At 36.2% G+C, this 13,399-nt stretch overlaps 1 protein-coding gene across 2 annotated transcripts in view; it reads right to left on the bottom strand.

Moving 5' to 3' along the window:
* shroom4 (shroom family member 4) overlaps positions 1-13,399 on the bottom strand; it is a 45,886-nt gene that overhangs the window by 15,705 nt on the left and 16,782 nt on the right. For both annotated transcript variants that reach the window (XM_077228173.1, XM_077228174.1), the window contains exon 2: positions 11,597-11,748. In XM_077228173.1, coding sequence (XP_077084288.1) covers positions 11,597-11,748 — 152 coding nt within the window. The remainder of the gene's footprint in view (positions 1-11,596; positions 11,749-13,399) is intronic.

Raw genomic sequence — 13,399 nt, 5'->3', positions numbered from 1 at the left:
TACCACGCCCATATCCAAGTATATGTTCATGTTCAAGAATAATGCACTGATCAAGAATATAGCATTTCTATAGCGATTTGCACAGATTGTAATTGAGATCTGTGAATACTACTTCTGCATGGATCCAGCTGGTCAACGGTTTCAAAAAAGAAAACTAAATCATATTAGTCTGTTTCAATTTCTTTGTACTAACAAAGTACAAAATAGTTTCATGGTACTAATAAGTATTTTTAAACATTACACCATGTTTCATTCATTTGTATATCCCTAAATTAATGGACATTAGACCTCAAATTAGCTATTAGCTAATGTTGACTGAAATTACTGTATATGCAACAATTTCATTCTGTATTGTCCCTGATAGATAAATAAATAAATATATAAATAAAAGCATGCATGCACACCACTCTCCACTTCAGTCGGTGCAATCATCATCATTTGTTTGCCTGCTTCCTGAAAACAGCGAGCGAGACGCACAGGCTGCATTCCATTTAATCACCCAGGCTTTTACCAGTACGGGCACAACGAAAAGCCCAGTCCAGGAAGGGAGCAGTCAAGAGTTGGGCTCTCCAGCACAATAGCATGTTTGTTGTTTTGAATTCTCTTTAACTCTGATTTTAGAATTTTTCAAGGGGAAAGAAAGCATACAAAAAGGCATCGCAGCCTAAAAGCTTATCAGCCACATCAAATCCTTCCTAACTATTTTGGACAGAAAAAATAGCAGAGAGATGTGCCATGTCATGACCCCGGTAGCCTCTCAATCACAAGAGCATAAAGTGAATGAATAAAAGTGTGGCAGAATCCAGACTCAATAACAAACAGTTCTAAACAAACTAAAATAACAGATGTTAAAACAGATGCAGAGCGGTTGACGATGCTTCACAGTCTACACTCATGTTAACACCACAAATCCGTTTACTCTTTCCCTAGCAACTGAACAGAGGTTAATATAACTGATGGCCTATATCTTGTCCACATGTCCAGTATATCAGAGTTATACCGCAGAACATTTTGAATAGGATGAGAGAAGGTGGACTAAGGCGCAAAACCCTGGGCTACTTGACCTATTAATAAAAAAAGAAGCCATTTCGATGTACGCAGTCCTACCGTAATGCAATCCCAAAAGATGAACCCACACAAGTACTGTCTGGATTGATCACTTGACATATTCAAGGAAAAGGGGCACACCTTTGTCCATTACAACTAAAATATAAATCTGTCATAAAAACTCTAGATGGCGGAGGCTGATAGGTCCTTATCTCAATCTGCTTGCAATCACATAATTCTCTCTATTGCACGGCTGATTAGTTCCTGCTCTATCAGTAGCCAATAAGCTTGCTGCTCAACCTTCAAATACTTGGTCAGCATATACTGTAGCAGTTGCAACGTGCTTTCAGAAACCCTCCGCCTTCCCCAGCTCCACCTGTATAGACCTGCAATGGGTAATTCATGTTGGCTATATTGTGCAGCAGGAGCATGTAGTGTATTCAAAAATATTAATATTTCGATATGTATATCGATTCAATACATATCGAAATATAAATATCGATACTGAAATATCTGAAACCGTTCCAATACTCCTTTTCTGCAGTATCGATACACTGATAACAGCTGTACGTTCTCACACTCTCATCTCTTCGATAGAGAATTGACATTTTGACACACACTTGCCTCCTCATTCACTCGTCTCATTCGCTCTAGTTGAATAGTGCTGGTAATGCACATAATTTAAGTAATTTGTGCAGGTTTCGGAAAACCTGATTATGGGTAAACCGATTGTGAGAACCAAAAGTAATTCTTTTTCAAGGCTTATTGTGCTTAAACGGTCAAATACATTAAATAAAAGTCAAAATGCTGTCTTGCCGGGAATTCAGGTAAATACAGACGGTTTTGGAACGTAAATGTAAATAGTTGAGAGAAAACGCATGTTGTCTAACAGTATATTGTATCCGTGCATAATATCTTAAAGTGACAGCAGCTTAAAAAACCTGGTGCTGTCTGTCATGTTAATCAAAGAACAAAAGACAAAGAGAAAATTACTCACTGATCTTGTTTTGTAACTTTTATTGTAAGTATATGTTTTACATTTTTTACAATGAAATCTATCCAGTGTTATTTTACATTTGATTAATTTCATTTCTCAAGTTGGAAATTCCAGTATCGTGACAACCAGTGTTTGAAATTAACACCCGCCAAATGCGGATAGAAATTAACTGGCGGGTAATGCTGTAAAATCACTAGCCAATTTGGCGAGTTGGTTAATGTTTACTCACTTTGCTGGGGAAGTTTGTATAAGCCAAATCTGCACAGATTTAGCGCAAATACTCAACTCGTGAGTCATCGTGATATATTAAATACAGCGAATTGCGTAGAATCTGTGCATATCTGGCTTACTTGAACATGCCCGTCACTAGGCTACAAATAACGGTGCGCTTATTCATTTGCATTGAAGCAATAGCGAAGATTAAAAAGCATTTGGGTAACAGAAAAGACATTGTTATTTTCCAACACCCTGCATTTTTTGATGTTCTTTGTACTGTATTGATCCGTCCACATAAAATTTATTTTTGGTGATGAGGATGAAAGAGGAGGGGAGGAGATGGCTAGATGACAGGATTTTGTTTGAATAAGAAATGAATGTATGAAATCCAAATTTTATTTTATATTATATATATATATATATATATATATATATATATATATATATATATATCCTATATAAACTGCGACGTAGTTAATCTGGTTCATTTTCTTTTGGCTAGGAGAAGTTCTGAATGGCTGGTAACTTAAAAAATTAGCAGCCAAATTGGCTGGTGAGTGAAAAGGTTAATTTCAAACCCTGGTTACAACACTAGCAGCATGTCCTTCTTGCTAACAACTCCATCATGAATGTATTGGCAGTATCAAGTCCTGTACTTGCTCTCCAGTAGCAGCAACACTAACCAACAGGAGATTGACATTGACACATGATTAACACATGAACATGGTCATACCCATTACCATGCATGCCAAACAATGTTATTAACATCTTTAGCAAATCTCAAAATGATTATCCATTTTTCATATTGTCCGCAAAACCATTAAAATAATTATCGACCACCAATGCATCCCTAATGTATAAACATATATAGAAATCCGGCACATTTTCTTAACAAAAAACAGCACAGCAAGCCATAAACTATAAATTCTGTGCATTCAAATTTGATCAAAAACATATTATACAGTAACACCATACACTGAGGCTGGCATGTGGAAAGTTTTGGAGTCTGAAAGGTCTTAGAGTTTTGTTCTTAATATGTGGAAAGTCAGGAGGGGGGTGGTGGTCTTGGGAATGTAAGGAATGTCCATTGTTTTGGCATTGAGTCTCCTTTGTTCTTTCTTGTTCCTTAGCACAGCGGACAGGGCCTTTTTCCGTGAAACTTCTTTTTTCTTGAAGCTTCCTGAGTTTGCGATCTCTGTCCTTGCCCTAACTCTCTTCCACGGACTCTCCAAACCACAAGATCATAAACTCATAGAGTGAAGTGCAACTGGGGTTTCTCCCAGAGAGACCAGTTAACCTTTGATAGATGATTACCGAAGTGGCTCTCCACACTTTATTTCCTCATGAGATAAGTGGTGCTTACAGTTTTATATCAGCATTTGGCCAGTTGGCTTCTTACAGTAGATTACAGCCATTGGTTCCTGTAATGCGATTTGCACATGGCTAAAAGTATAATATATTAACTGCTCTTTTTTTATTTAAACAATGTGTAAGCCCGACACAATCGGCCCAAAGGAGGCATCTGATCAGTGGGTGAAGGTCTCTGCACGTTACTGTCTTTCCACGTGCCAAAGTGATTGGATTAAATGAAATACATTTTCTCATATGTATTAACTCGTTATTTCATCTGACTCCATAAATGAAAAAGATTTTAATGATATCTGTGCATCATTAAGCGTGAGCGAATGTTTGACTATTCTTTTTAACTCTTTACTGAAAATAATGTCAGTCGATTAGAAATAAAATCAAATGTTTACAATTTATCATGTCAGATAAATGTATCACACCAATTGCATAATCAGTTCAAAAATGATAGATACAAACATCAAATGCTCTGGCATAAAGAGAGAAGATGCAATACCTTGACATTATAAAATACATGATGCAAAGTGTTTTGCTTACACTTTGCAACTTACACAGTTGCGCTCTCTTCCAGTTTTCCAGTCTTACAGATGCAAGAAATGCTGAGACATGGAAAATTGGTAATGATTAAAGGTAATGTGTGTAATACATCTATTTGAATTACACCCAATAATGTGAACACTGCGATTTCAAAATATTCCTGTTTGTTTGAGCAGCCCTACATGTACATGTCAATTTCTGGCTCACTCTGGGGTGGTTTAAAGGTATGGTTGAAAATTCAATTTTCATTTACTCACAGTTGTTCCAAACCCACATTACTGTCTTCTGTAGAACACAAAATAAGATATTTTGAGGAAAATTGGGGTCTAAACAACATCAAAATCCAAATATTCTGATTGAAAAAAAATTGGGGAATGACTATTGCAATTCCATTTGGTACCACTAGCAGGTCAGAAATGACACACTGCAACTTTAAAATTTAAGCTGTTATGTATGGATAATCTATTGCAGTAGTTTTTTTTCTGGCATATGGTGTACAAACAATGTGCCAACTACTCAATAAATCCAGACGTATATGCCAAAGCAAGACAGCAACACTTCCCTTCCCTCACGTGGCTTTCCTGTAAAGACCTACCCTTCCTTTAAGTCTGAGCATGAGTGTGTGAATCTAAATATCTTAATGTATACGCTCGCAGTCCAAATAAGGTCTGTTTCTCAGACTTGGCTAAAGTCAGGGACAAAATATGCATTTCAAAACAGATCTTCCGCCCCTGACAATGGTTATTTGCTGTAAATAAACATTTCTGTCCCATGGTTCCCAGCTCAGCTCCTAAAGCTGCTATTACAGTCAGCATGTGTAACAGGAAGTGGGAGTTGAAACTAGGAGGAACCAGACATCCAGAAATTTTAGGAGCACACTGTTCTCTGTTGCAAGATGGGCACCACCACTCTTCCAGGCAGAGCACATCAGGTTTATATAACATCAATAGACAACCCGTCTACTCTTTCAGTGTGTATAATACATTTTCATACTTTCAGTACTTAACTAAACAGGTACACAACTCAAAAGTTGAAGACACAAACACTGAATTAATGTGAGCAATTATAAGTTCGGTCCAATGTGGATCAAATCTGCATTCCAGACAGCTGCTGAAGAACAATAGAAAGTGTGTGTGCAGGAAAACAATACAGCGTGTCTCTGGACACGGCATACCACAAACATCCTTTAACTGTACAGCTCACCTTCCCATTCACAAAGAGAAACCGGGAGACAACAGCTCTAATCCAAAAATATAGATTAAAAATCTGTCATTACTGAAAAATATCAATAAATTATTTCAAACAGATTTCTTTACACCAGTAGTTCTCAACCAGAGGGGACCAAATAAGCATTTATTTAATTATTTAAATGCAGTTATATTAACATAATCCTAATTAATTAAGTTTAGGGTCCAATTCTCACTATTAACTAGTTGTTTATTAGCATGCATATGACTAAAATATTGGCTGTTTAATAGTACTTATAAAGCACATATAAATGCCTTATTCTACATGACCATATTCTACATCCTTAATCCTACCCAATAATTAAATATATAATTACACTATAACAATGACACCTTAAAAATAAAGGTGTAACCCAACTACCTTACTAACTACTAATAAGTAAAAGTCATAGTTAATAGTTAGTTACAGTGAGAATTGGACCTCAATCTAAAGTGTGACCAAATAAATATGTACAAAAAAACAATATGTACAACATTAATCTGACAATATACTTATGATAGAGATATATATATATATATATATATATATATATATATATACACACACATATATATACGACAGGGCTGCTGAATGCTTGACTCTGATTGGTTTACAAACATTCTAAGTTGTGCAACTATTTTACACACTTAAGTAGTTCCAGGTTTGTCGACTGCATATTCCCAATCACTTTGCCACATCAGTTATTTCCTTACAGCCAATGAACTAAAAACCCAAAAGAGACTGGCAAAGCAAACAAATATGACTAACAAACAAAGATGACTAACAATAGGATAATGACAAAAATGACAAACTATTTCCATGATTTTCCCTCTACATTACCTTTTATTTTCAATGGAAAGCACACTGTCTCTCATTCTCTGCACACACATAGTACAGTACAGACACGCACTTGCACACAGACAGAAACACGCACACAGAAACTTCTTGTCAGCACTGCCTGAAATTGACCCTTCGCAGAGAGCTTGATTGACAGGTGATCTGACCAATCATACTTCGCCATCTGCCATTTTGTCCGACAAAGCTGTCAGGAGAGTTAGTAGATTAACATGGGAGGATTTGAACTTGAAAACCTGAATATACTGACGCCTTTCCGCGGTTAAAACAACATTCCTTCTTATGTTCATTCATGTTTATTTGATGCTATAAATGAACTAGAAGGAAGAGATGATCGTTCACGAGCAGCTTTAACTGAGGCTCTACAGCGATCTGTCACGACACATTAAAGAGCCACAAAACGGTATTTATTGTTTAAATTTCTTTTTAAAAATGACCAAATTTGAAAGGTGAGACTTTGTTTAATATGTTTAATATAAAAAGTAACCGAAAAGTAACCTGGTCTGTCCTGTCTGTCAGCGTATATTGTCAGTCTCCTCTCTGATCCGCGATGTATTTTTCACTGCGTGAGAACATGGTGTGTGCGTGAGAGCGGCGTAGCTTGTCGGACATAGCGACAGTAACTAAGGGGGTCGGGTCTTTGCAAAGGGTCAATTGACTTTGATAAAATAGTTTACAACTGAAAATTTACATTACATTTGTCAGTAGCGAGGTGGTAACGTCACTGTTTTTGAAGCAGTTAAATGTACAGCTTTGCTATTAGTAGAGAAACTAATTTAAGTTAAATTTCTAATGATTGGCAGGTAGGTTTTCAAACATACACAAAAAAAACATCTCTATAATGGTGCTGACTAAATAGTCATACATTCCTTGGCCTTGAAATGGAGGTGGAAATGAGCCATTCATGATGCATGTGACCTCTACTGACGTCCAAAGATGCACAGATACAAAACACACCATTACAAAAACCTCACATACACAAAGTCATACTTAAGCCCCTTCCTCTTTTTCTCTTTTACTCACTCACTCACACACACCTATTCTTGATAATGCAGAAAGGTCAATAGTGTGTTTTTTGCTAAAGGTTAAAGGTGAGTAACAGTGACTATGAAAATTCGGTAAAGCCATTTGAATGTCCTCACAATGCAGACACGATTTAAAACATGGCGCCAATGGCACTGACCTTAAATGACACAGCAGTGCCTATGTTAGATTGATAGCCAAGCATGAATACACATGCATGCTAACCAATCCAACTTATCAGCTTTATACAAAAACAGGCTGCATGCAAAAAGACAACATATACAGCAACCGTCAATCCGCATAAAACAATCAAATCTGATTCCTTGAAGAGCCTCTGGCACAGTTCCACTGGTGTTACTAGGGATCAAACCCACAAACAGAAAAATACAAAACACACACACACACACACACACAAAAACCACAGCAAGAGAGAAACCGCAGGCAGGGTAATAACACAAAGACTGCAGTATTTCTGACTTGCAGCTAAATAAACGGATGCAAAAAGAAAAGTATTTTTTTCCATCTCTACACTCCTCTCCTCTCCCTCACTCCTGAACCTCTGACTCTATGGCTAGCTTCTGCAAAGCTGGTGTTTGGATGGCTATCCTAAACCTGGAGGTTTAAAAGTTCAGATTTTTCTTTGGCTAAAAGCATGTTAGTAGTCCTAGACTGTAATTCTAACTTCTCGTACCTTAAGTGCACTCAAGTAGGTTGTGTTTTGTTGTAAAAAATCTCATGAGAATTCTTGTGTTTTGAGAATCTTGTGAGTGAGAGGGGTTGGTGTTTGAGTATGAACAAAAATAAACAGCATATTGAATTGGTTTATTTACAACAGATAAGATAAATAGAGAATGTCAAGAGGTTAGATGATTGTCAAGAGGTTTGAGAATGAGGTTAAAGAATGATGAGAGATTATATGAGGTCACAGAAGTTAAGGAGTATTGAATCAAGAGAATGAGGTTATAAAAGTTAGAAACTGTTTAAAGGCTTTAGAATAAGGGTATACAGGTTAAAGTATACAAGGTACAGGTTCAAGAATGTGTTTATTAAGAATACATCAATAATAAAATTCTAGCTGATACCAGTATGGTAGATATTAAAAATCAATTAATTTAGTCTAAATAAATAAAAAATATAGTCATATTGAAAATTATAATTTACAGTTTGAATAATGGATATTTAGAGATTTGCTAAAATGTTAGTACAATTGTGTTAGATAACAGTATTATCTAATGTAAAAATGTAAATCCCTAGATGTTATAGGATAATCAGGTTAGAGAATAAGCTTTCAAAAGTTATACAATGTTGAGAGCCTATAAAATGAAGTTCAAGGGATACTGCACACACAAATGTCTAGATGCTGTCGCAGATAGACATGACTTTCTTTCTTCAGATGAACACACATGAAGATTTTTAGGAAAATTATATATATATATATATATATATATATATATATATATATATATATATATATATATAAATATAAAACGAAAGTGGATAATATACATATAATGATGCCTATATAATGAAAGTGGATAGTATCCCAAAAGTTGATACTTCAGAAACCACACAAAACAAACATGACGGTAATCCAGAAACCACACAAAACAAACATGACGGTAATCCATATAACCCAAGTTGAAGTGAAACAATAGACGTGTGTAAAAAAACATACTAGTATTTAAAAAAAGATTTTAACTATAAACCATCACTTCCGACCAACTGTTATACGGCTCAACAGAGATGGATTATTTTTCTAAAAATACGTTTTTTGTAATACTTTTTTTATTGCATTTTCTTGAACACTTACACAACAATGTACATCACATGTCTGTAACAACACATAAAAATAAGGTTTTTAAAATTATAAACTGTTAAAAGGTTAAACAAGTTACAAAATGCTGAGAGGCTACAGATTGATGTTAGAGAATGTGGTAACAGAATATTTAACCTAGAGAATGAGGTTATGAAAGCTTTATGAAAGTTTTTTTTTTTTTACTGAGACTGTTGGTAAAAAATATGAAGAGAGGAGATTGTGGCTTTATTGAGTGGGAGGAAGGGAGGACAGTATAAATAAATGAGAAAGGAGAAAAAAGCAGATGAAAGAGGGAGGAGTGTGGGACGTACACTCAGCTGTCTGGTAGCTACTAATGCAGTGAGGCCTCAACACACTGGAATGTGTTGGACTCAGCCGGCAGGACGTCCAGTCCAGACTCAACAACAACACGCAGCACCTCATTTACCCTGTACACATAAAGCTAGCAATAAAAGGTAAACATTTATCACCAACTGCATGTGAGTGCATCACTAAAATTCTTCAAATGTTTGCGAGTGTGCGCATGTGTTGGTTAGACGCCTCAACTGCGCCTCTGCACACAGCCACAGTGAGGCACTATCACATGACACTTTGATTGTCCACATGCCTGGAAAGGGGAAAACCCCTGTGGTAAGACTGAATGGACCAACACTGACCTGGATAGAGCTCAAACATGTATGCCCTGATAACTAGGAGTAATATTGACATCAGAAGATCTGATTCTGGATCATGCTACTGTGAGTGAGTCAAACAGGGTGTGTCAGTCAATTTTGTCTGTCATGGGTGACAAAACTCTCCTGTCTGCCAAACTCTGCTGATGTCAGCTTGCATCACACCAGCTAAAATAAACAACTGACACATAATCAGAGGCTACTGATGGTTTTAGCCACTGCACAGATGCTCTCCCAACAGCGAAACACTGCATATCCTGGTCACATCCTCTGGGTGGGATGTTTCAGAAGTCAAAATGTCAGTTTTACTGTGTGATCATGGCAGTTTCAAGACATAATTTTGTGAGCAAAGAAAGTACATTGTATATTATTGATTGTATAGTGATGTTTGAAGCTTGCACAGTAATCACTTGCAAACCACAGAGTTCAAAGTGGCGAATTTGCATGAAATTACTGGATTTTGCCTACAAAAATTCACCAATAAATGGTAAATGTTACCGCATCTTAAGTTAGCTTATATGTGTGCATGTCTGAGTCTCTACATCAAAATGGAAATTTCACTATAAAGGTGCAAATCGCATTAGTTTTGTTGGTCAACAAACACAGAAAAATTGCATGACGAACTGAACCCAATGTAAAATATATACAGGGAGTTTTCCCCCAATGCAAAATTCTTATCGTGTGGATTCCTTTTGAAAAGACTGGATTTCGTCAACAAAATTTTGCTAAAAGGTAAATGTGACCGCATCTGAAGTTAGCATATATACTATGTGTGTCAAAATGGCAGTTTCAATATAAAGGTGCAATAACATTACGGGCGAAATTTGGTGAAAAATAAAAATACAAATTCTATTGTGAATAGCAAGGTTTGTGCAGGTTTAATGAAGGTACGTTTAAAACTATTTTAAGACCAAGTAAAGAATTTAAGCAATAAACTGAGGGGAACACAATAAGTCAATATGTTCTGTAAATGTAAATGTTTAGGGAGATATCCATTCCTTTTTAATACATTTTACAGAGAAGAAGTTTGAATACCTCTGCTCCCAACCACTAGAATATGGAAATATCTTTTACTGCATCTTCTGATCACACTGCAAACAAGTTATGTCCTCCCTAAGTATTTTTGTCTTCCAGTTTGTTTTCCAGTGCAAATGTCTAAAGATTCTTAAATTAAGATGCATTTACTGGAGATACAAAATTACATAAAATATGAAGTACTGTTTTTTGTGAAAATTATTTGTTTTATTAATGATTAAAACAAACAAATATCTGCAAATGGGCTCAGAAAAAAAATTTAATTCAAAGGGAAGTTTTAATATCTCAATGACATTTGTTCTTGTTCAGTTTTTCAAGACTTCATTTTACAGTTGCATCTCGAGTGAACGCATCTTGGTTTAAATGCGTTTAAATAATTGAATTATAAAGTAATGAGGACAGATTTTTTTTTTTACAATGTATGCAACATTTAATGTCATCATGACTTAATAAATTTAAGATGTTCTGCTCTAATTTAAGACCTTTTTAAGTCCTTAATTTGGGTAATGGTGAATTAATACTTTTTAAGTCCTGCAGAAACCCCCGAATAGTGTAGCAATGTATGAAGCTCACACAGAAGTCACTTTCGATCCAAGCAACCTTCTGTTGGTCAACGCAGCAAAATTTTCATGACAAATCGAACCCGATGCATAATCTGCACAGAGAATTATTTCGCCCCACACGAAATTCCAGATCATGTGGATACCAAATGAAATTTCTGAATTTCACCCTTGAAAATTCCCAGAACAATGGTAAACGTGTCCAAAACTTAAGTCAGCGAATGTGTATATGTCTGTGTCTGCATACCTTCGGATGACGATTTTGAGAATCCTGTAAGAACCTTTGATGAGGATGAGAGCTTCTTGACGTGAGCCGTAGAGAGCAGATCCATTAATGTTCACCAGTTCATCCCCCACTCTCAACTTCTTACAATGAGCTGCTTTTCCTCCCTCTTCTATCTATAAGCAAGAGAAAAAAACAGTTTAAGGCTAAATTTAAATGTTTAAATATGCATTGTAGCCTTTGTGTCCACACACCACATAAGGGGAAAAAAATAAATTTCTGAAAATGCCATATAACAACACATATTCTCTCTCAAAGAGGACATGGAGGTTAAACGCTTAAATCAGAAAAGCCCGCACACACTTGACAGAACTTACTTACAGATAAGCACGTTTACCCACACAGCCTTGTCCATTTCACATGTAACCACTTCCTCTTTTAAAAACATGGGGCAGAGAGGTCGGAAGTCAAATATACATACAATGTTGTACTGTATATGCACAGAGTTCACAGCCATTCATCAAAAATTTGTACAGACACACAATACCAAGTCATTCCATTAGGGAGCCTCCTACATAAAATAGGACAAAGGGTCAAAGATCAGCTCCAAAAGCCAAGTAAATCCCATACAAAAAATATTAGCCCAGTCAAAACATACACAAATCACACTTTCACTCAGTCACGCACATGTAAATCTCAGCTTCTAACATAAATGCACACCCTTCATGTTTGGCGGACACATACATTACAACAGAGTATCATATTCAGTTTTAATTCTTATATTAGAGCCCTTTTTTTTTTTACACAAATCCACCCATCAAAATACACTGCCAATGCCACAAAGCTTTCAAATTTAAGTCATATTTCTCTTTTCAGCAGCTACCGTCATGCTGCGGACCAGGGGTTTCAAACTACAGGCCTCATATAAAAAATGGGTCATGGGTTCCATTCCCAGGGATGTCACTTTGGATAAAAGTGTCTGCCAAATGAATAAATGTAAAACTAAAAATAAAGAAATCATGAGAGAAATCAAGAAATTATAAAAGCCTATTGCATATGACAAAAGATTGTCTTAAATAGGTTTATATTCAGCATGCAACACCACAAAAACAGGCTATTTTTTTCTTGACTTTGAAGCAGAGCCAGTAAACATACTCAAGACAGACAGAGTAAATAAAACATCCTTGGATACACATGCCACCATTTTGTAACAAGTGAGCCACGTATTTCAACAATGAAACCAAATCTTTCTGAAACATGTTTACACACTATACCATTTTTATAAGACTCATCCAATGCCAACTGTCGGTCTGCATTGTAGAGTAAACAGATGCACATGTGTTGTGTTTGAATGTTCGTATGTGGTGAGCATTGCAGGAATATTTGAGCGTGGTTTTTGGGGAGATCAATGACAGAACGTGTCCAGAGGGGCATAAAGGGAATATTCATGCAGCCTGAATAAAATGCTCAGTGGGGGACAGCGAAAGTCAGGATGTGGGTAGAGTTCATACTTCACAAAATATTCAGTAAGATTTTGTCTCATAAGCAGACCAAGACAGAATCTGGAGACGATTTTGCATTTTCTGTGCTGATCTTGGGTGAAAATCTTAAAAAATTCTGTGAAATGAATTTATAAGGGATAAAATAATTAAACCCAGTAGCAGAAAGCATAATCAAATCAGCCAAACATGTTTAATAACCGAACATGCATGGGCAACTTTGTAAATGCTTTGTAAATGTTCAGCAAGTCAGATTTCAGGAGGGCAAGCTGTTCACTAGTCAACTAGTGAACAGCTTGCGTCGGGGCAGTCGGTGAGAGAGATAACT

Source organism: Siphateles boraxobius, unplaced genomic scaffold, assembly GCF_051911475.1.
Source record: "Siphateles boraxobius isolate OS27281-9 unplaced genomic scaffold, OSU_SipBor_1 130, whole genome shotgun sequence".
Classification (NCBI taxonomy): Eukaryota; Metazoa; Chordata; class Actinopteri; order Cypriniformes; family Leuciscidae; genus Siphateles; species Siphateles boraxobius.
Note: the sequence above shows the minus strand (reverse complement) of the source record. Positions and strands in the feature narration are given on the sequence as shown.